Consider the following 27,258-nt stretch of genomic DNA (forward strand, 5'->3'; position numbering starts at 1 on the left):
GTGTTCTCAAGCCCTCTCTTCGTAATATAATGTTAGTTTAATCTCTCTTTAATTCTGGTAATCACACAGACATGCGAGGTCACTCACATTAAAGGGTGTCCATTTCTTTATTGTACCCTGCATTGTGGGATCCACACTTCATTCACACACAACGTGAGAGTTTTTCTCTGAAGAGTGCCGAGAAAGAATGATTTGTTGTTTCTGACACCTCACAAACCATAACATTACTGCTGCAGGTACAAGGAAGGATGCTCAAATGTGGCTTGGTTTCATTTGCAACTATACTTCAATTGTTAATATGTGCAGAGTTTGTATACAATTATACAATTACAGTTACACAATTTTGTCAGACTTTAAATGAACGCTTACTTAGATTACAACAAAACAGATCTTACAGACTCTAGATTGACTTTAATAAGCTACTAGAAAACAAAAGAAGCAACACAGTTCTCAGAATAGCCTTGATGTGTTTAGGCTAAATTGAATCTTTGCTTTACAAAGATGTTATTGTTCAAAGTAGTTTTAGAACTTACAATGTATTAATCATTATTGAAAATGAATTATTAATAACCATGCTAAAAACAACCCTGCGTTTTTGAGTGTAGCAACCCTAAATTTAAAATGCATAATTTCAAAATCAGCTATTTGATTTTTTCTTGATATAATTTATGTATTTGTTATAATTGTTTCCACATTCTGAAAGGCTTCTTCTCCTGCTGCACCACTGCTGACCTGCTCTGTGGAAAGGCCAGTTCTGGTGATAACAGCTCATGCAAGCCTTCCTGACTTCCCCCACTGCCCCTCCTCCATACTGTGTAAAAACAAATCTTCTTTTCTACTCCCTGCCTAAAACTATTGAGTCAACAAACGTCACTCAAGCTAGGCAGTGGACCACAGGAAAGAGGTGGGGTCTCTCTTTCAAAACTAGAGTAGAGCTAAAGGCGGATTTTTTGTAGACAAGAACCACCTGTTAAAGTCCAGGCAGCACAAAAAGGAATGTTTAAATTTCTTAATGGTGGAAGGAGAAGGGTTAGCATTAGCTTGCACGTGTACATGACAGCACACAGGGGTGTACTGTTAAGAGAAGCTCTGAGAAAAGGAGAAGAAAACCTGGAGAAAAGGAGAAATGACTGTTTAAATGTCATTAAACTCATTTCTCCTCTGGGCAGGGACGTGTATTATGGGGGCTTTTTAAACTAATTTCCATGCCTCCTGCTTGTTAAACAAATCAACGTGAACCTCTCCAGAGAGTTGTCTAAAAGTACCCGGCAAAACACTGTGAGCCAAAATAAGACCAAGCTCATGGAAACACAGGCAGGGCTTCACAGAGGAAACTGTGCGTTACTAGCAGAGTGTGAGGAATCGCCTTTCACTGTCCCTTTTAGAAGATACAGAGAGACAGACAAACAGAATTTAGAAGCCGGAAGAGGCAAGACAGAAAAGCATGAGTGAGACATTTGGTTTAATTTCTCATTTCCTGTTTCCATTTGACATACTTTGTACATTTGACTCAAAAGGGGTTTTCCCTCCTTCTTGCTTCTGGAGTGGGTGGAACCATGAACCGTGCAATCCACTCCGGTGCTTTAGGGCAGCCAGCAAAGTGTGCACTATTGTGTGCGGCTGAAAAAAAGAGAGCAAAAAAGGAGGGGGAAGAAAAGAGACTCAGGCCCTTTGTGTGGAGAGGACTCAGCAGGAAAGCGATTTTGCAATTACTTCAGCTTGCCGGCAAGGCAAGCTCAGGTCCTCTGATCTGTACACTCGCACACTGGACCGTCTCACTCTGCATTCCGCCTGTCGAAGCACACATAAGAGTGAGCGTGTGTCGATGGGCTCTGTCTGGATGCATATCAAGGGCCAGCAGCGACTCAGAATTTCTCTCTCTGATGATGATAGCAGACGTCAGACGGGCCCATGAATATTGATGTGGAGGTCTGTTTCATAGACGAACAGAAAGAAGCAAGATGGCTGCCCTTTAGGATTTGTTTAAGAGGAGACTTAGACGGTTTGCTGGAATTCAACAAAGTGGAGGGACTTAAAACAAGGTGGGACTGGTTTTTCTGTTCTTGCCCCGTTTCCTTTGGCCCCCAGGGTCTCTTTAATGGCTTCAAGATTTTGTTTAGCACTGCACTGTTCTTTCTAAAACCGTGAGCTGACATAATAATGAGTGGATTTTATATAAAGCTTTACCAACATGGCTGACATTTTCTCTCCCTCTCTCTGTTTCTTTCTTATTGGCTTGTACAGAGTGAAAGCTTTTTTAAGCATTTACATCTGATTTGTTTTCATTACTCCTTTTTTTGTGTATTGGAGAGCTTTGGGAATGTGCTTGCTATGGAAAATTGTGGTCTTTTGTGAGGCTATTGATCAGTTCTTTAGACGTTATTGCCCAATGCTTCTGTTGTGGTGAGAGCAAAATACTCACAAAAATTTATCTTATCTCTTTAATGTACACTGACCTTATTTGGTCATCACAATGGAGAAAAAATTTAGAAGTGGTTTAGGAATTGAAGAGTATTTTCTTTAGTGCTTTAGTAGAAAAACTTTCTTTTGATGTGAATGAGCTAGAGCATTTTTTTTTTAATCGGAAAGATTATTTTTATATATCTTTAATTTGTTGTAAAGCTGAACTGAATTAGGTTGTTTGGCTGGGAATAGTGGAGCTGCTTGCTTTCAGTGCATTCAGTCCAGTGAATGACAAGCAGACACAAAGACTACAAGACTGAGTAGTGAAAAAAACAGAGAAGCGTAGTGGTGGAAGCCCACAAGGTCAGAAGCTTTAAAAAACTGAAACCCAACCCCACAGCACCATTAGCTGGGGGCAACTGAAGAGCAAATGTTTATCTGGTCTGATATTAACAGAATTTTCTTTGTTAAAGTTGTACATTTGCATAACCATATTTATTAAACTTACACAATAATGTTTTTAACGGATGCCAAAATCTAACACTTAAATGTAGTGATACATTTTCTTTATATACACATCTGACAGTCTAAAATTTTTTCTGTGATCTTGAACATATGGGGGAGGGGTTAACATTTAACATTCAGCTGTATTAAAGGGATAGTTCACCCGAAAATGAAAATTCTGTCATCATTTACTGTGATGTTGTTCTAAACCTGTATATGTTTCTTTATTGTATTGAACACAAAAGAAGAATATATTTTGATAAATCATGGTAACATAGAGTTAATGGTACCTATTGACTTCCATAGAAAAATAAATAATATGGAAATCAATGGGTAGTGTGAACTGTGTGCTTACCATCATTTTCAAAGAGGGTAAGGAAATTATTACACAATTTTTGGGTGAACTATCCCTTTAACTTGAGCTAACAGTTATAACAGGCTACAAGAGAAAACCTTTATACCTGTACTAATGAGTTGTTTCTTTTTTAAACAGCCTTGTTAGGATTTGCATCATAATTGACTGCTGGAATAATGCAGATAAAAGTCCTCTTTTTTTGTGTATTTAGCTTGTGTATTCCAACCTTCTGCTTAGATGCCTGCAGGGCTTAATGGGGCGCTGTCAGTAAACATGATAAAGAGCTAGTGCAAATGCTAATGTACCAACAATGTGATCTGTAAAGAAACAAGCAACACCATATCTGTTATGTAACTTTCAGTTACAGCTCTACATATATAATGGATGATGGTTGTTATTCAAGTATTAAAATACTTAAACAAATTTCTATCTAATCTTATTGGATAACAGGCTTGATTGTAATGTCAACACCCAGGCACCTGGTGGAGCTGAACATGGTTTTTCTTGCTGAAATTACACAGAATAGCTGAAACTTAAAGTGCCGTCTGTTACTTTGCTCTTTATTGCTTTTTGAAGCAAAATGTTTTTATTAAAAGTACTCTATAAGCAAGAATGCTCTGCATGCTGTTTTGGTCTAAAGCCAATGCCTAGCACAACATATTTTTTATTGATACATTTGCTGTTGAATTAGTAGAAGAAAGAAGAACAATAAGTATTTAGGCATAATTTAGATTAATATTTACCAAACTGTTAAGGAGAATTCTGCTGACTCCACACATATATGAGCTTTCTTTTGTCTCCCACCACTGAGAAATTGTTTTTTAACCATTCTTGGCCTTTTAATTGATCTCATTGTATTTTCTTCTTTATCTTGTGCATTACATTTTTACTAGAAGTTTACAACTTACAAGGAAAGAGCTTTAACTGTTTCCAGTCTGTCTAAAGAGTAACAATAGCCTCAACTGATTGCCAATAGCTTGCATGGCACTTGATTTAGCCATGCTTTAAGCCCTTTTGTAGGACACTGTCCAAATAGCTGGATTACTGGAAGTTAAATGATATCAATTAAAACCTTTGTTTTTCTTTAATGCAGTCATTAGATGTTGGATGCCAGGTACAATAGTGACAGCCCACTCCACGTGTCCATGTGCACATGGCAACTGTTTACAAACAGAAACTCACAACTCAAAGACAGCGGTCACAGGGTTAGACAGGGAGATGTACTTACACTAGCCAATGAGGTCGCTAAAAGCCAGGCCAATAACAATGGAAATTTAGCCTTTAGAATTTAGAGCTTCTGTGTCAATGACAGCATGGTCAAGAAGGAAAAATATTTTAGCTGTATAAAATCCCAAAATTTGTTCATTCCTTGTTTTATCACCGCCATTATTCATTTATTGTTTAAAAAAACATCCATATTGTATTAGTATCACACTTTTGAGAAAGCAGAGTATTAATTTATTCTGAAAATAAAGAGATGATAATTTTTAAGGATTTTTTCTCCAATTTTTGTAGAAAAAAAATTATGACAATAAAAGCATAACATTTAGCTTCATAAAAGCTTCGTTATTAAAATTAGAAAAAAAACTTTATATGTCAGATGAATCACAAGTATGTGTCATTTCGAAACGCAACCATGCTTCAAGTTGTAAGGGGATTTTTTGCTTAGAAATAGGTCGACCAAGAAAAGTAACAGTTTATTACATGTGTCTGTGAAATCTTGTGTGTGTGTGGTTGTGTACACTTCTAATACCTGCAGACAAACTATTCACAACCAGGGCCCTTGCAAGCCCACAACTCTCACAGCAAAAAGGGCCACTGAGTCATTCATGCTGTAATGATCCTCTTATAAAATTCTCCTTCTCTTAAACTCATATTTTTAGTTGGTCATGTGCTTCAGTATCTTGCATCTACATGGTTACCCTTAACCATTATTTTATTTTAGTAGGCTGGTTAATGATGAACTAAAATGGCAAGAAAAGTGTATCACTTACATGTACAATCCTTAAAAGTTTGCCACCTTTTTATTACCAATACACAAACTGGTTTTCAAAGTCATTCAAGACTATTATTATTAAAGGCCTGCATGACATTCCAACCCACTTCTAAAGACAAGGGTTGAACAGTTTCTCAATGTTTGTGTAGGAGGAGCTCCAAGCATATTTAATCCTGCTTTATATAGTGGAATATACATATATGAAGAGTATGTGTCAGAAGAAATGCACTGTATGCATCATTTCAGTACAGGGATAGAAATGCCATGGCAAACAGCCAATGCATCAACATTAACATTTGAAATTGGTCTAGTTTTAATAATTTCAGAAAGATCAGGATTTTGTATCTTTTAAGAAGGTTTTATAAAGCTGAACCGATTTTTTTCTGAATTCTTCATGTTTTTGTTAGTCCTGATACATTTTGGTTCAGGTTAGTTTAGGTGTTTGTATAGGACACTGTTCTTATCACCTATTTCCTCAAAGATTAAAGATATGGTTAGGTATGGTTAAAACTTATCAGACCAAGGATAGATGTTCCCAGATCAGCAAAACATTTGAGCTGCCTTGACATGCCTTACTCAGCAAAATAGCCGGGTCATTAACTGCCAGTTTGAAAGGTCAGAGAAATGCCCTAACCATAGGTTGGAGATTCTGTAAATACGTGAAATTAATAATTAAACTGTAATAAATTGAAGAGATAAGCATAAAAATAAATTTTTTGATGCCACAATACGTTAAAAATAAATAATTAAAGCCAATATGTTGTAGGAACAGCAGTGCCTGCAAAATAACTAAATGACTTTGTGTGCCCATATTATCTTCAGTGTATTGTAAACACTTGCTGTCTTCTTTGGAGGCATCAGGTCTCAACTTGACCCCGGATATGCCTCCTAATAATGATTATTTACTCTAGGCAAAAACAGATAAGACATATAAAGCTACTTTCATATCCTAATAATATATAATAAAAAAGAAAAAAAATTTGAGCAATTCTATGCAAATGTTAACCACCATGAAATGATGAAAATTAAGTTTTAACCAAAAGTTTTAACCATACTGATATATCAGTAGGGCTGCATGGTTAAGGAATTTCTCATACGGTGCACTAAAATAAACATTATAAATAAAACTAAAAGTGGTTCACTGGCTTGTAATCATATGGGAACCATTTTTAGTGCTATATACTGTAGCACATACAGTATGTAGCACTTTTGTATAACCGTATGTGCTATATAGCACTAAAATGGTTCCCCCATAATGACAAGCTTTTAGTGTTATTTAGCATCATGTGTCACACCCACTCCTTGTCTTTCTTCTCAAAGCATGCACGCCCATTTAAGTAGCATTTTTTTTAAATGATAGTGAGGTAGACTGGAGCTTTAATGTTCGCAGAAGTTTTTAATGTTGCGTTTCTAACTCCAATTATTCACATTTACTCTTTTCGCATAAGTCAAAAATCACATCAAAACCGTTTTTGCGAATTAAGGGAGTTGGCGTTTCCAACACTGGTTTCTAATGCGATACTCCAAAATGATGGAAACATAACTAGTGAAGACTGTGTTGACAGACAGAGTCAATGCTTACAGTTAAAAAAAACTAAACTAAACTGTAGCTAACCCAGATAAATGCATGCCATGTTTTGATTTCCTCCTCAGCAACTATTTCAGCAAATGAATGGCGATTTGGCTCTGGTGATTTAGATGCATTTAAAATCTGCAATTTTCAAAACTGTGTATGGGAAATGTTGTTTATGTTGCGAACACACCTGTGTTAGGCCTTTAACTGTTACATCTTTGAAAAAAAGATGTATAGTTTAACTAATAATATTTGAATTGTGGCTGGCTTAAGAATCTAAAGCATTGGTGGAACAGCTCAGAACACCTCATTCTCATCATTGCAAGAGAAAGTCCCAGTCCAGAGTTACAATGAAAGAAAAGTCACATCGAAAGTAAAAGGCAACTAAAGGTTTTCAGTTTATATGTCAGGGAAGTAAATAAAACTCAGCTACACACTTATGAAAGAGTGCAGATCCCAGTGTGCTCAGAACATGTTTTTACCCTTTTGCATTTTCGTTATCTGGGTTAGTCAATAAGCTGCATGAAAAAAGCCAGTTCCTTGATTAGTGGTAAATCGCCATCACCTGCTTTCAGATGGAGTGGCATTTACTACACAAACAGGGTGGGCTCAATCAGAATTTAGGCAAAGACATCATTCATATTTTATTTTACTACAATTTTTACATTGGTTAAAAGCAATTTGAGGCGGACTATGTTTTTCAATGGCTCTGGTTTGAGGGAGGGCTATAGACTGTCCTAACCAATCAACACCAGAAATAGCTTATATGAAGCTTAAAGGTGCTCTAAGCGAATTCACGCATTTTAGGCCATAAAACATTTTTTGTTTCATACAGTAAACATCTCCTCACCAGTGTTGGTCAAGTTACTTGGAAATAGTAATTAGTTACTGATTACTTCCCTAAGAAAGTAATCCCGTTACTTTACTGATTACTTATTTTCAAAAGTAATTAGTTACTTTACTAGTTACTTTACTAATTACTTTTCAAAAACATGATGCACGACATGAATATGCTACAGTATGCAACAGGGCCCGGTTGCATAAAGCACCTTAAGTGTAATTTTCCCTTAAGATCATCCTTATGTTTCATTTAAACTTAAGGGTGTTGCAAAAAAAACCTTAAGCTTTTTCTATTGCATCTCCATGGCAACAATAGTATTTTATAAACCTGGGTCGCTGTCATGAAACATTTAACCATTACCCTTACTTAAGAGAACCATTTAAGGGATTATACTGTATGCAACACCCTTAAATTATTCTCTTACTGTAGGTAAGGGGAATTTACCCCTTAAGTGTCATACTTAAGGGAAAAACTTAAGGCGCACTAATTCGTGGGCGTGATGGCGTCGTTTTTTTAAGCCTGCTAACAATATCTATAGCATACTGTCTACAAACATTAATATCAACATTACTATACATCGTTTAAACGGTCTACGGGTTTAGCATCAGTGTATGGTGAGGGTCTCTGTTTTGAGATACATGCTTTAGCATCATAAATGTAGTATTTTGTTACAGAATTTCAGATGACAACATGCAAAATATAAACGGGACTTCTTACCTTATAATGATCGCGTGTCGAATCCGGTCTGTTTCATTTGTATGAATAACCCATGAAATCAGTCTAATAAAATTCATCAAATGACAATTTTTGTCCACAAATGCGTATAATCCATGAAATATAGTAGTCTGTTGTTTACATCAGAATTCGCGTGAACGTGAGATGGAGCCGCAACGGTCATGTCAGCTTCCACAAATGCGTACAATCCATGAAATACAAATATATAGTCTGTTGTTTTACATCAGATTTCGTGTGAACGTGTATGAGATGGAGCCGCAGCGGTCATGTCAGCTGGGGGTTCAGGGATATGTTCAGTAAGTTTCACATTGCTGTGCCGGCTTGCTAGGTGTTTGCTTAGATTTGAGGTGGAATTTTTCGCTGTGGATAAAAGTTTTATTCCCACGCAGAGTGTACAGCGGACGCTGATGTTTTTGTCACCTTTAACTATGTTAAACTCAAAGTAATGTCGGTACTTCCAAGCATTAAACGCTGCATAGTCTTGTTCTCTTCCAAGCTCCATGTTGTCTTCTCACGTTCAACAATACACTGACGGACGGCGCGGCGCTCATACGTCATTGTCACTCGACTCGCGTCACGACACGAGAGAGTTTCACGAAACAAAATCAAGATTAAAAAATAACACAGTAACGCAGTCTGCTAACGGGGAAGTAACAGTAATCTAATTACTCGTTTTGCAATTGTAATCCCTTACTTTACTCGTTACTTGAAAAAAGTAATCGGATTACAGTAACGCGTTACTTCTAACGCGTTACTGCCCATCACTGCTCCTCACTATCTGCTAGCTGCCTGTCCTCTGAACACACTATGAAAAACGCGGTCTCTGCAAACAGTCCGGGCTTCGCCAACTGGAACAAAAACAGAGTGGACAAACCTACCACCACAAAACATAACAAAGTGTTCCAACCAATAAACGACAAGAAGGATTTGGGAGTGGGGGTTGGGCACATTCATGACCCGACAGAAAGCACGGAAGGGAGGGGGAGGAGTTAGTTATACACTCCGTTTTGTTTGACAACACTTCGAACGTCAACAGGAAGGGACATCACACAGATTCGCTTAGAGCGCCTTTAAAAGCTACAAAACAGTGCACAGTGGTCAACAAAACAAAATAATTTGGCACAGCAGCCTCTTAGATTTTAAATAACTTGCCTTTCATCAGCAAATTACTTTAAATTTAATTATGTTAATTGTGTTACTTTTAATTTGATTGTGTTGATTATATTTTGGTTGCAAAACAGGTGCATTTTCGCTACCTACTTTTTTACTCAGTAGTTTTTCCCATAGACCAGACTGGTTATCTGAGGATACTCAAAGCGTAAGGAACTTGTTATAAAGTTAGTGATAACAGAGCCCACCCATTAAGAGAAGCGATATGATTGGTCAGTTTTACTGTCATTTGAAATGAGTCTTCCATTGACTCCAATCAAAGTTTGTTGGACTTAATGGGACACTGCGCAGACCAATCAGCGTGCATCTTAACATGAATAACACGAGATTAGAGTACTCTGTATGCTTATAAAATGCTCTTGTGGTTCTTTGATGTCATGCGCCGATCGGTTTGCAATGCGATTGAAATTAGGAAAACTGGCTGACATATATTAAAAATAATATGCTATGTTGTGACATGTTAATTTTAACAAAGTTCAGGTCCTCTCTGAGCGCCTACAGGGCCTGAAGCTTCGCTATCACTCAGTTAATGTTTAGACCAGATGGCCCTACTACAACAATGTAATGATCACCATGGGTACCGAGCTGTCTGAAAGAAATTTGCCGTACACCGGGAGCAGTTCATCAAATTAGTCAGATATATTGACTGGTGCAGACACAAAGAGAGTGGGAGGAGTTTTGGCAGTGAAATCAAAAAGAAAGAAGTTGAAAGAAGTATATATGGGAAGTATGTTTTGAAAGTGTATTTTAGGAAGAGAGCTCGGGTTTCTGGTAATCTATAACTGCACTTTTGTCAATTCAACCTACTATTTTAAGTTTTGGCTTAAAAAAAATTGACATAACTTATGAAATCAATTTGAAATTGTTTAACTTAATTTTTTAAGTTAAAGTAATATAAAAATTATAAAAATATAATCAGTTTATATTTGGGCCTTAGCTAAGAATAAGAATGAAATTGAGTCATACAATAAAGCTAATGAATAAGTCGTATAAAATAAAATATTGAACATTGTGATCACATTGTGATTTTAATATATTTTATGTTCAAATGAATAAAAATGTCTATACATTTAAAGAAAATCCTAGTTTTTTTCATATTTCATATGAAGATGATGGTTGGATCAAATATGGACATCTTTTAATTAAATTTTATTTAATTAAAAATGTAATTATATCCAACAGGTTTTTTTCCATATTCTACCCAACCATGGACTAAAACAAGCCAGCATTTCTTTAAATGTAGCAAAAACATTCGCAAACATATATACAGTAAGTGCTTAGGTTAGCATTTTTGCACTCTGTAGATGCCTTCTTACTAACATTACACCTGTTTGGGGATCAGAGTATTATGTTCTCAACTGGAAAGTTTAAACTTAAAGTAAAACGCAAAACCACATAACTACCGGTTGCATTAATTCTGCTAATGCAAAGACTGTTTAAACTGAACAAAAAGAATTGCAAATTGTAACGGCAGAGCCACATCTGCTTTCTATTATTAACAAAGGACAACAAGTCAGGTCCAACACAGATCTAACTCTTCGGAGGGACTTTACTGAGGGTAAATCTACAAACAAAAGTGAATCTGTCCAGCTTTTCTCTCCTTAACTCCTCTCCGACAGAGAAGATTAAAAATGTGAATGAAGATGAACAAAGAATACAGAAGAAAAATTAGGTAACTTTGAAACAACACCAGAGCTGTTTGGTTTCTTTCAATTATAATATCAAATCACATTTATTCTGTCTATTATGATCTAGATATGATCCATACTAAACAAATCTTACAATGTCATATTCGTCCCTTCCCCCATACACAGGCAAACTCTGTGTAAGTAATCCTTCTTTTCAGAGAAGTCCTTGTTTCTTTGTTTCCATTCTTATGTTTGTGTGTTCTGGCTTCTTATTAATAAATGAAACATCACAGTTGTTGGGGGCACCGTTTAAAGACTATGGTGTTCAAAGCTCTAGCTCACTGTTTGTTAGTTAAACCACTGTTCCTTAAAGCTTGTGTGCCGTATGCTGTTTGCCTGTATGTGGGAGAAGTATACTGACACTTTTGCTGACACACAACAGTGGCAGCTTGACACTTGAAAAGGAAGACTAAGTCTTATTATGGTGACCATAACAGGCTTCTATTTTCCTTTGTTCCATTTTTAAGTCAACTGCATTATTGCATTATGGTTTCTGTTCATAGCAGAAAAGCAAGAAAGAAACTTTTACAGCCCTGCGTTTGGCTGACCTTTAAAAACACTTGCACGTGATCTTGGTGATCAGATTACAGTGAGGGGGAGCCAAAGTATGAAGTTTCAAAAGGACAACTGAAGAATCAGATAAGCAGAAATGTCTTTGACTACTGGTATCGTTGAAATATATCAGCAGTTTAATCACTTGAAAAAGTTATTTATAAATTAAATATCTGTTGTTCATCTATTAATGTGACAATGGCATACAGACAAACAGATTGTAAGATTGTGAAGCATGAAAAAGACTGAAATGCACTAAAATGTCACTCCACACTGGCTTGCTGTGTATTCACAACCCTCCGGCTAAAGAACTGTTAACTCCACAATAAATACCAACAAAAACCACCTGCAGTAACAGCTTTCTTATACATGTGGATTCTGGTTCAGTAATGAACCGAAGTACTGATTCGTTTTTACCATTTTTTAATTAGAAGTAAAGATTTGAAGCCCTACAAGTAAAAGATTAAACAGGGTCTGAGAATTGAACAGGGAATGTCAAAAAACAGGATAGACAACAAACTGAACTCAAAGCCACTCCTAGTTGTGAAGAAACGAGACTTGGGCCATCATGTTATTGATATTTCTTAATTGTTTGTTTTGGTGCCTTGATGTTATTTAAAACTTAAGAACTGTAGGGTTTTCAAGTATTAGTACAGCAATTGGACTGCACAAAACAAAAACAGAGACCACAAACAGAAAAATGCATTTTGAATATAAATTTTAACCCAGGCTTTGAACAGAATGTTATGCAAAATATAAGGATGTATGTATGGATGGATGCTGTCAACACAATCCAAGAATACAGAGCTTGTGATGTCAATAGGAAAGATATTTGTTTGAATATTAGAGCATTTATAGACAACATACAGAACGTATTTCTTGTTTAGTTATGCCTGCTTAAAGAGATTGTATGTGTTGTTGGTTATTTAGTGTGGGTTAATCCAACTTTGTGAAGCTGCTTGGCTTTCTGAGATGCTGCAAAACTCTGGAATGGTTCTGGAATGGATTCATTTTTCAGCATTTGCTATTTATCTGCTGAATGCATATGGAGGAATCAAACCAATCACAAATAAAAGTTGATCTAATTTCAAAGCATGTAATCAAACAGAGTAGAATTTTTATGAAAAAAGTATATATATATATATATATATATATATATATATATATATAAATGACACATTTTAACTGTTTTCATTAATTGTTGATAAACTGATATAAGTCCTAAGGTTCTTAAGGGTTAACACAAAAACAGAACCTGAATAAGATAAATCTTAGGATCTGTGCCTAAAACACTGTTACATTTCTAGGGTAAAGCACCATTCACCACCCAAAAGACTAGCAACTTCATTCCAACGCTGTTTTTAACTTTCCTTTAATCATGCTATTCTGGACCCAAGCAGCTGTAAAACATTCCATATGGCTTGCAGAATCTGGTATGTATTAGATGCCCTGCATGCCAGTCCATTTTGTTCGTCTGTGTGAATTTTTTTAAGTTCTTTTTAAGTTAATTCTAATAAGACATTTTGAAAGTTTGCAGTTTCACGCAGGGCAGATGGGTTTTGCTGAACAATATTGTATTTTATGCCCGTACGCTAGGTGGCGCAACCCACTATTCAGAGGCCAGCCTATTATTTTTCACAGATGAAGACACAACTTGGCTGAAGTTGACTAGAAGCAAAATTTAATAAAAACACTTAATTGCAACACCAGTGTCCAGCAGCAGCTTTTTGTCTCCGCCATTTTGAAAGTCCAACAGCTTCTTGCTGTCGCTATGGAATTAATGCTTCGTTTAAAAAATAAACTTACATTAAAGCTAAAATCCAACCTGAATGTTGACACTGTCACTGACAACACAGAATAACATACAATCACATTTATTACATTAACTAATGACTTAATTTTCATTAATTGTAGATTTCTCTCTAAATTAAGTATGACATGTAAGAATGAGTTAATCTAAGCATCTCAAATGAAAATAACTTGTTCTTAACAGATCTTAAAATATGCCCTTTGTTTCAAGATACACACCAGTATGTTTACAAAAGCGTATTTACAAAAGATGCTTAAAAATCTTAACACTTTTCCCGCCATTAATGAGTTATCTCATTAATAAAGAGAAAACATTTGCATAAAAAACGTGTTGCTGACGAATTTTTATATTAATCTGCAACACCGCGATTATGCACTAGATTTATCCACACATTTATCCGCTTACCCAATAAAAAAAAACTGAAGCAAGAACGTTATTTACTCATTTAAAACTCGGTGTATGTTTTGACAATCATTCTGAATCTGATCTCTGACAAAATTCCTTCACAAAAATGCTACTATTTCAACTTTCTGATAAAAAATATTTTTAAAGAAAAAAAACCCCATATTAACCCATAATAACCCATTTTTTCCCAATTTTGTTTGTTTGTTTATTGTTTATTTATTTGTATGTTTGTATATTTTTAGAAGAAAATTTTCCTGGAAGGCATTTTGTGAAACTTTTGTGAAAATCACAAAAAATGCTGGCGGGCAACTTTTCAAAAAATGGCTGGCGGGGAATGAGTTGATCAAAGCTTAGTGTTGGCTTTAGCTTAGCCTTGTGTGTGAAATCAGGCCCTAAAGTTATAACATTAGACTGTTTCTAAGGAGGTACACAAAAATAAGTTATCAAAGAAATGAATGAATTTAGCAAATGTTTTAATAAGATCATTTTAACTTAGTGTCATATACATATAAATCATTATTATGGTTCTAGAGTTAGGACCTGCAGTTCTTCAAAGTAATGAAGTTTACTGTTATACTAAAAACAGTTAAAGTTAGCAAAAAACGATGAAAGGCTGTACTTTCTTTTGTACTGTCTCACTGATAGTTTTTCTGTCCATGTCCACAGTTCAGGGTGCAGTGTTTAAACATAATTTTAAATAAACTTAAACTTAAATAACTACAGAACATTGTGTTCTTTTTTTCCACTTTGACAGTGTCATTCTGTTTATTTGTGCTGCTGTCCTTTTGCCATTTTCACCCCAAAATGGTGGCTGCTCAACCGAAGTGCCACCCAGTGACTGTTTTCAGAAATTTTTTTGCGTTTTGCCTCTTGGGTTCTATGCTCTTTGCTCATGGCACCAAAGTAGACACATACACTACATACCTGGATAGCAGAGAAAGAAAAAAAGAACAAGGAGTTTTCTACTTTCATGATATAAGAGTTAAAGCTGTATCATGATCGTTTTCATTGGCATTTCAGGATCATGGTCAGTTTGTAAGTCTGCATAAACTGGTGCCTCCCAAAATTAACATGTGCACAACTGTTAGGGAGATATTAGCAATTTAAAATGTCTGTCCATTTTCACAATTCAAGATGCAGTGTATGAACATATGCTGAAGTAACATTTTACATGAATAAGTAGAAGTGCACAATGGTTTGGGGGATATTAGCTATTCAAAACGTCTCTCCATGTTCACAATTCAGGGTGCAGTATTTAAACATAATGTTAAATAAACTTAAACTTCAATAACTACTTGTGTCATTTAACATGTAAATTAGTAACTGGCCCTAAACAAACAAACAAAAAAGTTTATTGCTGTCAAAGTACGCATATATTAAACTCATACATAAAATAGCATTGATCATGCACTATAAAGCATAATAATGTAAATGTTTAGATGGATAAAATATTGTTTGCTATGGTTGGGATGTACAAGTACAATAGCATTGCAAACATTAAGTACTTCAAGTTTCTACAAAGAATTGTTCATGAGAGTATCAGTTGTAATAGACATGAAAAAGAGTGATGTTGGCTAATCACATATGGAGTTTTAATGTCTTTCAGTATGCTGCAAACTCCCACATGGGTCATTGCACATTATGTAAACATTGCATACGTGGGGGGGAAAGGCTTGTGGTATTGCGTTCATCAATAATTTGGGGTCTTTAATGTAAACAGTGGTTTTGAAAGTAATAAGTTGCCCCCTTCACTGCCCCTTCCCAAATGTCTATGTCCATCCTGTAAACTATACACACGGTTTACAGGAGCTGTCAATACAGTTCTCTGTGGTGTAGCGCCACCGTCTGACCCTTTTGAGTTACAGCAGTGGCTCCAGGAACGTGATGTAATGCACATATCTCATTGGTTGACCCTTTTATTAATCCTTCGAAAAAGGAAATTGACAAATGTAATTTTTGTTCTTGGGAGCTATCACGACGAATGAGTACGTCTCAATGGAGAGTACCCTTAAGACAGTCAATTTCACTAGCCACTTTGGCGGGTTGAATGTTATTTTTAAATTTTAGTTTTCTTATGTATTTTTATGTGAAATAATAAACAATGTGCTCTCTTCACCCAGCACAATGTAACAAAGCACCAACTAGGAAAAGGCAAAAAACACTGATTAAGAATGTTTGTAGTTTATAAAGTGTTTTAAATTTTTTCTTTTTAGACTACAGTGGGTGATATTCTCTTGTTAAAAGACATACATTTTTATGTAGATTACATGACTGATTTGGTTAGTTTTTATGTGTTGTAGGACGCAGAGAGGGCAGCCTCGTGAATGGACTCAGAGTAGACCAGATGGAAACAGAAAAGACGAGCCATGAGATGGAAAAAAGTCTTCACAAACCACTTTCACAAACCAGTGCCACTCAGCACACAGAGAAACTGCACATCAAGCAAAAGAATGGAGACCAGTCACCTGAAATCTTATTTCAGCAGTTCAATGGTGACACCAACCAGAGCCATTTTAAGTCCAGCATGGAGGCCTTTCCAGTGAAAAGCCCTGATAACATTCAAGGGTTGTTTGATCAAAGCATGTATGAGATGAATGGAAATATGAAGCATGCACTTGGTGAGCAGACATTTTTTGACTTTCACCAATCTAAAAGGCTCTGCACTGGTTTAGAGATGAATGGAGATGAGGATCTTGAATTCCCTAAGCACAAGCAGCCAGTGCATCATGAATTAAATCATAGCAAGAGAAACTGTAACTTTCCCAGTGGAGATATCTTCTCATTGTCGAGTAACAAGCAGGTCCCAATGCCCAATGGTGCTATGAAGAATCCACATTCAGTTAAGGGCACAACTGGTGACCTTTTGGAAAAAAGTTTGTCTCAGTACTACCCAGAGCATGTGTCTATTGCACCTCAAACCAACTCATCTCAAGTGCACCAAGTAACCAGCAACCTGCCTGAACAGGCAACTTCTTCACCTTCATTTACCTCAGGTTTTCCTAGTTCACCCCAAACATCTGCCTCTGAGCCACTAGCCAAGGTACCCCCAGAGGTTGAAGGCCTCAATGGCTACAACCAAGAATTAACACAGAATGGATACTGTGTTGGTTTTGCAGATGACAAAAAGCAAAGGAAGTCTACTTTTCTTCCATCTAATCTCTCAGATATTGGAAAACAACAATCACTGTGTAAGGTAGGCTTGGAGTCCAATGTGCCATTACAGAAAGGCATCGATGGTTACTCACAGAATCGAAAAGATAAAGAAGGCCTTTCAAATGACTATGAGTGTTTAAGCATGTTCTCTAAGTCCAACCAGGATTTCAACCAGGAATCCTATATATTGCCCAGGGAGGTGGCAGGTTCCCCTTTTTCAAGTGAAACAGATGGTACATTAAGTTCATTTAACAGCATTCAAACACAAAGGACTCAAATGGGTCAACAAAACCTACAGTTGAAAATGGCACAGAAAAAGCCAGCTGATGGAAGCTTCCATGACAACAGAGACTCCTCTTTGCCACAGCAACAAACCCTTGAGACACAGAAGCCAGAAAGTAGCTTACATGAGAAACATGATAAGCCTCAACCACATCAGAAAAATACAATATTACAAAGTGCAAATCAATCATCCCACATGGGGTGGATTGATTTAAACTCAGCACCAACACCACAAACATCTAATAAACACCCCCACACATGGGATTTTTTTCTTTCACAGGCTGCCCCAATGCAGCAGCAAAAAATTCCACAGAGCCAAAGCCATCAGATGAACCCTATACCCCCAAACAGCTTACACTCGCAAAATTTCAGTAAGCCCAACTTTGCCACACATGAAAGTCAGACAGAGGATTACAAAAATCAACCACCTACACAACTGCCCCAAAATTCTGTACCTGAATGTCAACAGTCTTCTGGCTTCCTCTCTCAGGCACCACCTGTTGAGCCTCTGCAGCAGGCCACCGGCTCATTTCCTCATCAGCTCCCTCAGAATGGACAGAGTATACAAGCAGATGCACAATCAGAAGGAGCTTCTCAGAATCAGACGGACGAACCAATCTTAAAACGACATAAAATGGAAGACTGCCCTTATTCAGAATCGCAAATGTTACCTTACAAAACATCACAAGATTATAAGAATATGAGAGACGAATCTACATTTTCAGACCATTCGAAGTCAAACACACAGCTTTTGTCTAATAAAGTTCAAGCTGAGCTAGGCGATGTAACACAGATCCAAAAAAACTTCCAGCAGAAGAACATACAGTTCTCTCAGAGCACCAGTAAACAACATCAACACTACCAGCAGGCTTTCCATCAGAGGGCACACAATGATTTGGAATTCTTCCAGCCTCCACACTTACAATCACACCTGTCACAAGATTCTAATTGTAATAGTCTGCAGACACCTACTCAAACATTTCAGAAAGCTGAATTTCAAGAAACCTGTGCCCAAATCCAGAGAGGGTCTCTGTCAACACAAGGTGCTCAAGCAGATATGCAGAAGCATGCAGCCTTGCGTATGCACCTTCTGCAGAAGCAGGAGAGGCAAGGTCCCAACCACACCAGGTCAAATATGGAGTCCTTGAAAACAAAAAACCCAAGTTTAGAGGTCCCAGCTCAAAATCCACCCCTTCAAGTGCAGTGGCAAGATCAAGACAAAGTCAAAGTCATGCCTATAGTAAAGCAGGAGGCTCATTCAATGACCTGTGAACAAAGCCAGCAGAGGAGCATTCTAGCTACCATGGAGCAGCAATTAAAACAGTATGAGCTTTCACCTATGTTTGAAAGAAAGTCTTTGGTCATCAAGTCACCAAATAAGGTGAAGGTAGAGATGGCTGGAGAGGTGACAGTGCTCTCAACCAGTACTGAGGGGAATATCAATGAACAATGCAAATCAAAAGACCTCACCCCATCTAAAAAGATTGAAAATGGTTTGCAGGGCTTTCTAGACTCACCCATGAAGCTGCTCAATACACCAGTAAAAAACCTGCTCAATACACCTTCAAAGACACAATATGATATTCCTTCATGTCACTGTGTTGGTAAGATGTTTTACATAGCTCCTTTCAGTCCAGTACATACAAAAATAGTTTTCCAAAATTGTTTCATGTTAAATGTTTACTATTTTAGTACTATTTTTATTGCAGACATTAAGTAATGCACAACACATTTCATTATATTCTATTCCATAGATCAAATCAAAAGTGAAAGGGATGAAGGTCCATATTATACACACTTAGGAGCAGCATCAACTGTTGCAGGCATACGCACAATTATGGAAAACCGGTATATTATGTACTCCTTATGCACATTAAGTTTCTATTTATTACATGCTCTCTCAAAATATGCAAAAATACTGACATTGCACTTTATTTTCCCTTACAGGTCTGGACTGTCTGGAAGTGCCATTAGAATTGAGAAAGTTGTGTATACCGGAAAAGAAGGCAAAAGCTCACAGGGTTGCCCCATCGCCAAATGGGTAAATAGAATTTACTTTTATCCATCTTAGGGGTATCAATTACCTTGACAATGTGTTTATGTCAGTTACTTCTAGATGTAAAACATTTTGTTCTATGAAATCCACTTTTATAACTTGATAACTTGTATGGGGGATTAATGATATTCGGGAGGGACATGACATAAAAATGATCGCCGTGTCTTTAGAAGGAGCTACTAGTACTTTACTCAATTCAATGTATTTGTCATGCAATTCCAATTTTAAACACGAGGGATAGTTTTGCCTCAGCTCGCTTAAAATGCATTAAACCTCACAAATATAAACATGATTCATACTTTGCAATCAGACTTTGAACAGATTTGAGAGGGCAGCTCCCTGCACATGCCAGAGAGAGATTGAAAGGCGCCACGGTGCAGCTGATTATGACATGCTGGATTTATAACACAAGATGAAACGTCAGAAACGGAATGCATTTTACATTGATTATATTGTTGTTGTAATTGTTTGAATCAAAAGTCAAAAATGAATAATTGCACAGCCCTAGTATGACATCAAATAGCTGTTGTACTTGCTATTTAAGTAAGTTTAGCCCAAATGTTCATATTAGGTGTCTGTTTTCTTTGTCTCTGCAATACATAAAGGCATGCTTGTTTTTACTAATTTCTAAAGACCCTCTTTGAAAAACACAAGTAGTGCAAATGACACAAGTTTCCATTTTCTCCTTCTTTTATATAGGCTAAATGTTTGTATACAATATATGTTTAATGTTTATTGTAGGTAATACGGAGGGCAAGTGTTGATGAAAAACTCTTGGTATTGGTGCGAGAGCGGGGCGGTCACTCTTGTGAGACATCCTGTATAGTGGTGGTTATCGTGGTTTGGGAAGGCATATCAACCAGCCTGGCTGACTCTCTCTACTCGGAACTCAGTGATACTCTAACAAAACATGGTGCTTTAACCAACCGCAGATGTGCTCATAATGAGGAGTACGTAAGAGTGCTGGCTTTTTCACAGACACAGTGACCACTGACCAACACTGTAAATTATCAATTCAGATTACACCCATATTGATTGTTAACTTTGGTCTGCAAGTTAGCATTGCAAGTCTTGGTACAGTATTTAATTTTAGCATTGGAAGTTGGTAATTATTATTAGTACTGCAATGTGTGAAATTACAGTCTGTAGAAATGACACTATTACTGGCAGCTGTTTGCCAGTAACTTACTGTAGATTTAAATTTATGTTATTTACTGGCAACAGTTTGTTCAAAGTTAAATGAACATTAAACATGAAGTCTTTATCTTTACAGAATAAAACTAAAATAACAGCCTCATGGGAACCAAAATCTGAAAGGAAAAAAGGTTCCCAGAAGGCTTTGCATGAGGATGTTTTTATAGTTTTATTCTTTAAAGACAAAGACTTGTTAATGCTTAATGTTCATTAAACCATGGACAAACTGTTGCCACTAAATAAGACATTTTAAGCTGCATAACTACAACATTTTTTTACATTTACAATATTATTTACAAAACAATATTATTCTCATATTTTTTAATTCTGTCATCACTTACAGGAGAACATGTGCATGCCAGGGGTTTGAACCGGATGCCTCTGGAGCCTCTTTCTCATTTGGTTGTTCATGGAGCATGTATTATAATGGCTGCAAATTTGCTAGGAGTAAAGTCCCTCGAAAGTTCAAACTGCTTGGGGATGATCCCAGAGAAGTGAGATGCTCATAAAGAAACACACAATAAAGGACATAAGACATGCAGCTAACAGAGATCTTTAATTTTCCTTTACAGGAAGAGAAACTGGAACAAAATCTCCAAGGTCTTGCAACTATGATTGCCCCAGTATATAAAAAAATGGCACCTGAAGCTTACTCCAATCAGGTACACATTATTATTTACATAAGCTCTGTTTTGGCTGTTAAAGGGATATACTAAATAGGATGTTAATTAAGCACAATTGCAGGTTTTATGAGAAAAATATGTGGTTATGTTTATTATTTTAGTTCATCTGACACACACACTTTATCAAAGTATTAAAGTGTAATAAACGTACCTAAACCACCTGCAGGTATTTATATTTTCTATATATAAAATGCCTCAAAATTCATATCTGTCCATTTTTGATAGGTGGAGCATGAACACAGAGCTCCCGATTGCCGTCTGGGCCTAAAAGAAGGACGCCCATTTTCGGGGGTGACAGCCTGTCTGGATTTCTGTGCCCATGCTCACAGAGACCTACACAACATGCAGGGGGGCAGTACTGTGGTAAGAATTAAAGGTTTATAGTCCATCAAAATAGAAATCCTTAGTAAGACTCATATTATAGCTTGACAATAACCTGTGATGAACAACATTTACCAAAGCCATCAGCTGAGTATCTATGATATCACAGAATAAATAAAAAGTCTCCTTTCCGCCACTCCTGTCACAGGTCTGCACGCTTACACGAGAGGACAATCGTGAAATTGGAAAAATCCCTGAAGATGAGCAATTGCATGTGCTTCCCTTATACAAGGCCTCATCCACTGATGAGTTTGGCAGTGCTGAGGCTCAGCTAGAGAAGACCAAGACTGGTGCTATTCAGGTACTCAGTGCCTTTCGTAGACAGGTGCGTATGTTGGCGGAGCCGGTCAAGTCTTGCCGGCAGAGGAAGCTAGATTCCAGGAAATCTGCAGTAAACAAGTCAACCCACCCTAACACATCAAACTCCAAAACAGACAACACCCAGCAAGCAAAGCAGAAACAAAGTGTTAATGAGAATCTAGGTCAGAACACACCTATGACAGGTATAGAAGAAAGTTAAAGATTTTAATAAATTAAGACACAATAGAGACATTCTTGTCTAATGGCAACTTTTTTATATTTTATCCAGGTTCAAGCAACGTGAAAAAAACTCCAGATACTGGACAGCCCCTAAATGCTTATGCAGCCCATCAGCAGCAGCCACAGCCAACACACCCCAATCCTTCTTCCCTTTACACTGGCTCATCATTTCCTAGATTCTCAAATGCACAAGGAACCTTACCAAACACTTCTAAACTAGCAAACCTGCATCGTCAAACACCATCCCCTTCCAGTCCTTATCTCCATTCACAAAATATGCCCAACTCTTACATGAATGCATCCACTCCATATTCAAGGTCACATACACCCAGCCCTGTCTACCCTGGTTACCAACATAATGTAGGAGCACCCATGGACAACTATGCCCCTTACTACTCTAACAGTGTAAAGCATATGGATATTTATCAGTCCCAAAGGAATTCACTTTACCCTGAGCAGCAGTACAATGCACCTCATTATGGGGTCAACTACCCATCACACTATGGAGAGTCAAGAATGCCCATGAATGGTTATAACACCTGTAATGTGAGACCTGGTATGCACTCTATTGGACAATACAGAGCTTACAGCCCTAATATGCCACCTGATGCCTTTTTAAGGCCTCCCTTAGCCCATTCATATTTGGACTATGCAGCTGCAAACAAAAGCAGCCAGTCTGAAGTCTATCCCAAATCTCATATCTCCCAGGATAGTCAAATTTTTCCTCCAAGTCTAGACAACTTAAGAATGCTAGGTAGCAATTTAGAGATGAACTTTCATAGATCAAATGGCATCTCTCAGGTGTTTCCTCCTGTGGGCAATGATGGCATCAATCCTAACCAACCTCAAAGTTTGAAGCTTTCAAATGAAAACGTCCTAAACGCCCAGGTCAACCAGGAACCACACTCTCAGACTTTGGAACAAAAAGAAGAGGAAGTGTGGTCTGACAGTGAGCACAACTTCCTCAACCCTGAAATTGGAGGGGTGGCAGTGGCACCTAGCCATGGGTCCATCATTATTGAGTGTGCCAAGCGTGAGCTTCATGCAACTACGCCACTTAGTAAACCTGATCGCAACCATCCCACCCGTATCTCTCTGGTCTTCTACCAACACAAGAACTTGAATGAGGCAAAACATGGACTGGCTATGTGGGAAGCAAAGATGGCAGAGAAGGCCAGAGAGAAAGAGGAAGATGCTGAAAAGCATGGTGCTGAAAACACATCTAGCAAGAGCAGTAATAAGAAAGTGAAGCGAGAAAATACAGAACCTTCCGAACCCTCAGAGCCTCCATACAAGCAATTTCTTCTCATGCTGAATGAACGGTCAATGTCCTGCACTACCAATACGTATGTGAACACGTCTCCCTATGCCTTTACCAAGGTGACTGGGCCTTACAATGATTTTCTGTGAAAACCTTCTTAGGTTAAGAACATTCACACATTAGTAAAAGTGGCATCAAACATGGTGCTAACATGTAGTGTTGCAGATAGCATTTGGCAAAAAAGTCCAGAATGCCTGTCCAGTTTCTTTGAAGGTTACTGACAAAAGATCAGTAAGAGTTGGCATCACTATATAGAAAGGTGGAGCAGATAGATCAATAGGAATTTAAATATCAGGTTTGTCAGCTCACAAGAAGTCAGGCTTTACTGTTTGACCAATAGGAAGTTTCTATTTATTATCTGATTAGTCTTTTATGATTACACACTGTTCTTCTTCCATGGTGCTTACAGTCCACCAAATCAGGACAAATTACTGGAAACAAAGATTCATTTTTGATGACTTTTGTGGCTTATCATTATGTTTGCCGTGGTGCTAGGGAGTGTTTTGAAAGCAGACATGTTTTCCAATGCCTTTCTTTAAAAACACAATTTGATATTTTTAGGTTTTAGGCAATAATTTTGATAATAACTTGTTTTAAAATAAGCAAGCAGAATTAGCTTCATTGTGTGATTTAGAAGCACTTTTTTTTATCATAGTAAGGGTATTTATTTTCTGCCCTCAATCTGAAAGATGACTATGTTGGCTTGACGAATATTTAAATTAAAAATTCTTAGGAGAAAAATATTTCTGATGAATTCTAATTACTTCTAGAGCTTTCAAACTACCTACAACAAACTTGGCACAGAGGTGGTTCTGACCTGCGTTGCAACATGTTTTGTAACAAACTTAAGGTTTTCCAGGACCTAGTTTTCTTGTAACAGACATTTAAACATGCCAAAAATCAAATAGTCTTCAATTTCGACTGTAAAAAAGTACTTGAGCTTTCTAGCTACATCCACAAACTCGGCAGAGACCATCAAAATGTTCATGCCTTATTTTTTCTCTTTTCTATCAGACCTTTCTTCTTGATTCTATCTACATGGTCAGCATGGCCTGTAAAACTTAGAAACCTCAAGCTTTTGAAGCTATGTTAAATGTTTCAGACAGGGCTTTGTGAAGCCAACATTAAAGTTCGTCTTGACAAATTTCACTAATCTACTTTTTGGATGGCACTCAAATCATGTTTACTGTATTAATTTTAGTTTCTTAATGTGGTAAACAATACTGATGATATCATACTTTTGACAGCTGAACAACATGTAAAGACACCTTTACTGATTTTTTTCTGGTGCTTTCACAATTTTACAAATTCTTTATACCTATATCATATATTGAGCCATTTAAGATACATTTTTGTACCGTTAATGTTCTTACAAAGAATTTTAAGAAAAGTGAAATTTCAGAATAAACAGATACGGTGATACTGATACAGTGTCTAGGTTAAACAATAGTCGATATTTTGGCCTTAAAGCCTTTTTAAGGAACACATAACAGGGTTACATTTAGTGGCAGTGATTAAAGGCAGCTGGCATGGCTTGCTGTTGGGGATCTTACATAATGCAACTTTAGCTGTATTAAAACGTTTAAATTTGTACAGTAAATTAATACGCTTTAAATGTATGCTTAGATTTTAGTTTAGTAAAGATTACCTTTTCTTTGTGTTTAAACCTTTGACCTTTTTTCAAATGGTGCTACTTGACCTACTATAAATACAATGTGAGAATCTCTAAAGGGTGGTGAGAAGGCTTTTGAATGATATATAGAATCATATACCTCAGAACTAGTTTGGCAATAGAATTCTAATATCAAGGTGTTTTTTTTTATTTCCAAACACTTTGTAGCAAATATAACATAGACCTAAAGGCCATCATTGATGCTACGTTCATTTTGTACTTTCAACACTTTTGATCTACTAGAAAGTATTACTTGAACTTAAAGTTTCAATTGAATTGCTTAATCAGGGATATGTCAGCTCATTGCTGTGCATAAATATCACTTGTGTTCTCTTTCTAATTCAGGTATCAGCATTTTCATCTGAAATCCTTGTATATATATCGCGCACAGCTAACTTTGTTAGAAATGACCTGCATTTTCATACTGTGTTAAAGTGGAATGCTCAGAAATTTTTCAAGAAACATTGCACTGAGTTAAAGGGAAAATAGCATTGAAAAATATAAAGCAATGCATGTGCTCTTTACTTAAGATTAGACCCAGTCCGTTTAAATATATGCACATTTAGATGCATATGTATATTTAGAGGCTAAATGTATTTACAACCACTAAACATAAAAGCCTCTCATACCCCAATCTGTTAATAAGTTAATTATGCATTTGATTCCACTCTGACATTTAAAGAAATGAAAGCACTTCATTTGTTTTTCCACAAAAAACTTTTAGATACCACAGAAATCTATGTAAATTTAAAATAGGTTGACTATTGTAAATGTATTAAATTGCCATGTTGTATATACCACATGCTTGCATTGCAGAAGTCCATTCTTTATTTTATGTACAGCTTTTGTTATGTATGAAGATTGATTTCCTGTTACATGTACCGTCAACCCCACACATCACAAATTTAGCCCCCAACAAATTCTGTTGTTTATATCCAGGTTACTGGAGGTTTTTTCCTGCAACAGCAACGTTTACATTTTAAGATTTTCTATTTAAGTCACTTTGATGTAGTTAAGGAGGAACCATCCATTTTGTAGTTGAAATTAGATGGTTAATTTTTGTGTACAGAACCCAGCTTGAGTAGCAAGTTGTGAATGAAGTAGGAGAAAAGAGTGATTAGGTCAGGGGTGCCCAATTCTGCTCATGGAGATCCACAGTCCTGCAGAGTTTAGCTCCTACCCTAATTAAATAAGAAATAACAAGCAGTTATAACCAATCCTGAAGATCTAAATTAGCTGGGTCAGATGTGTTTGATTAGGGTTGGAGTTAAACTTTGCAGGACCTTAGATACCCCGGAGAAGAACTGGGCATCCCTAAATTAGGTGGTAGTGGGTGACAAGAATGTAGCCATACTTGAAGACGCTTTGGAGTATCTCTGAGTGGAGTCAACTTTACTTGAACGACTTACTGACTTCAACTAACATACTGGGGTGAACAACTCTTACATTAAGCTAGCAGTTGATGTACATGTTGGTATTTTGACATTAGACACTAAAGATTTAAATGTGCTATTTTCTGCCTTTTTGTATTGCTTCCCTTGTATTCTTAAAATATTATGCTTAAAATGTTGAATTAAGAATGCAGTTGAATACTGTAAGTATTGTAATGTACTGATGAACTGAATGCAGTTTATTTTAAAGTTATTTGTTGATTTGTTATCATTCCTGATTCTTAAATTGTGGGTGTTTTTAATAAAATTTATATTTATTTCAAGTACTGTAAATACATAGTTTCTTTTTTTATTGATTTTGATCATTTATTTATTAGCATTTCCTGCAAAGGCTGCATAAAGTATTCACCCTAGAATTAAATGTTTTTTTTTAAATCCCAGAATTAGTCTGTTTTGGCACTGATGTATCAATTATCAAGCGCAAAACTATTCACTTCTTGCAAATTATCTCGTAGATGCATGTTGGGCAGCAAGTACAGCTGTATATCTATAC

The 27,258-nt window shown here is 36.7% G+C and overlaps 1 protein-coding gene across 1 annotated transcript; it reads left to right on the forward strand.

Moving 5' to 3' along the window:
- The first annotated feature begins 1,568 nt into the window (after positions 1–1,568).
- Positions 1,569–27,038, forward strand: tet2 (tet methylcytosine dioxygenase 2). The gene is made up of 10 exons (XM_065254818.2): positions 1,569–2,042; positions 16,333–19,071; positions 19,222–19,315; positions 19,415–19,508; positions 20,265–20,473; positions 21,061–21,211; positions 21,290–21,379; positions 21,626–21,763; positions 21,930–22,284; positions 22,371–27,038. The coding sequence occupies exons 2-10, from the start codon at positions 16,377–16,379 to the stop codon at positions 23,729–23,731; spliced, it is 5,187 nt and encodes a 1,728-aa protein (XP_065110890.2). The 5' UTR covers positions 1,569–2,042; positions 16,333–16,376; the 3' UTR covers positions 23,732–27,038.
- The last annotated feature ends 220 nt before the right edge of the window (positions 27,039–27,258 follow it).

This window comes from Paramisgurnus dabryanus, chromosome 4 (assembly GCF_030506205.2).
Source record: "Paramisgurnus dabryanus chromosome 4, PD_genome_1.1, whole genome shotgun sequence".
NCBI classification, from domain to species: Eukaryota; Metazoa; Chordata; class Actinopteri; order Cypriniformes; family Cobitidae; genus Paramisgurnus; species Paramisgurnus dabryanus.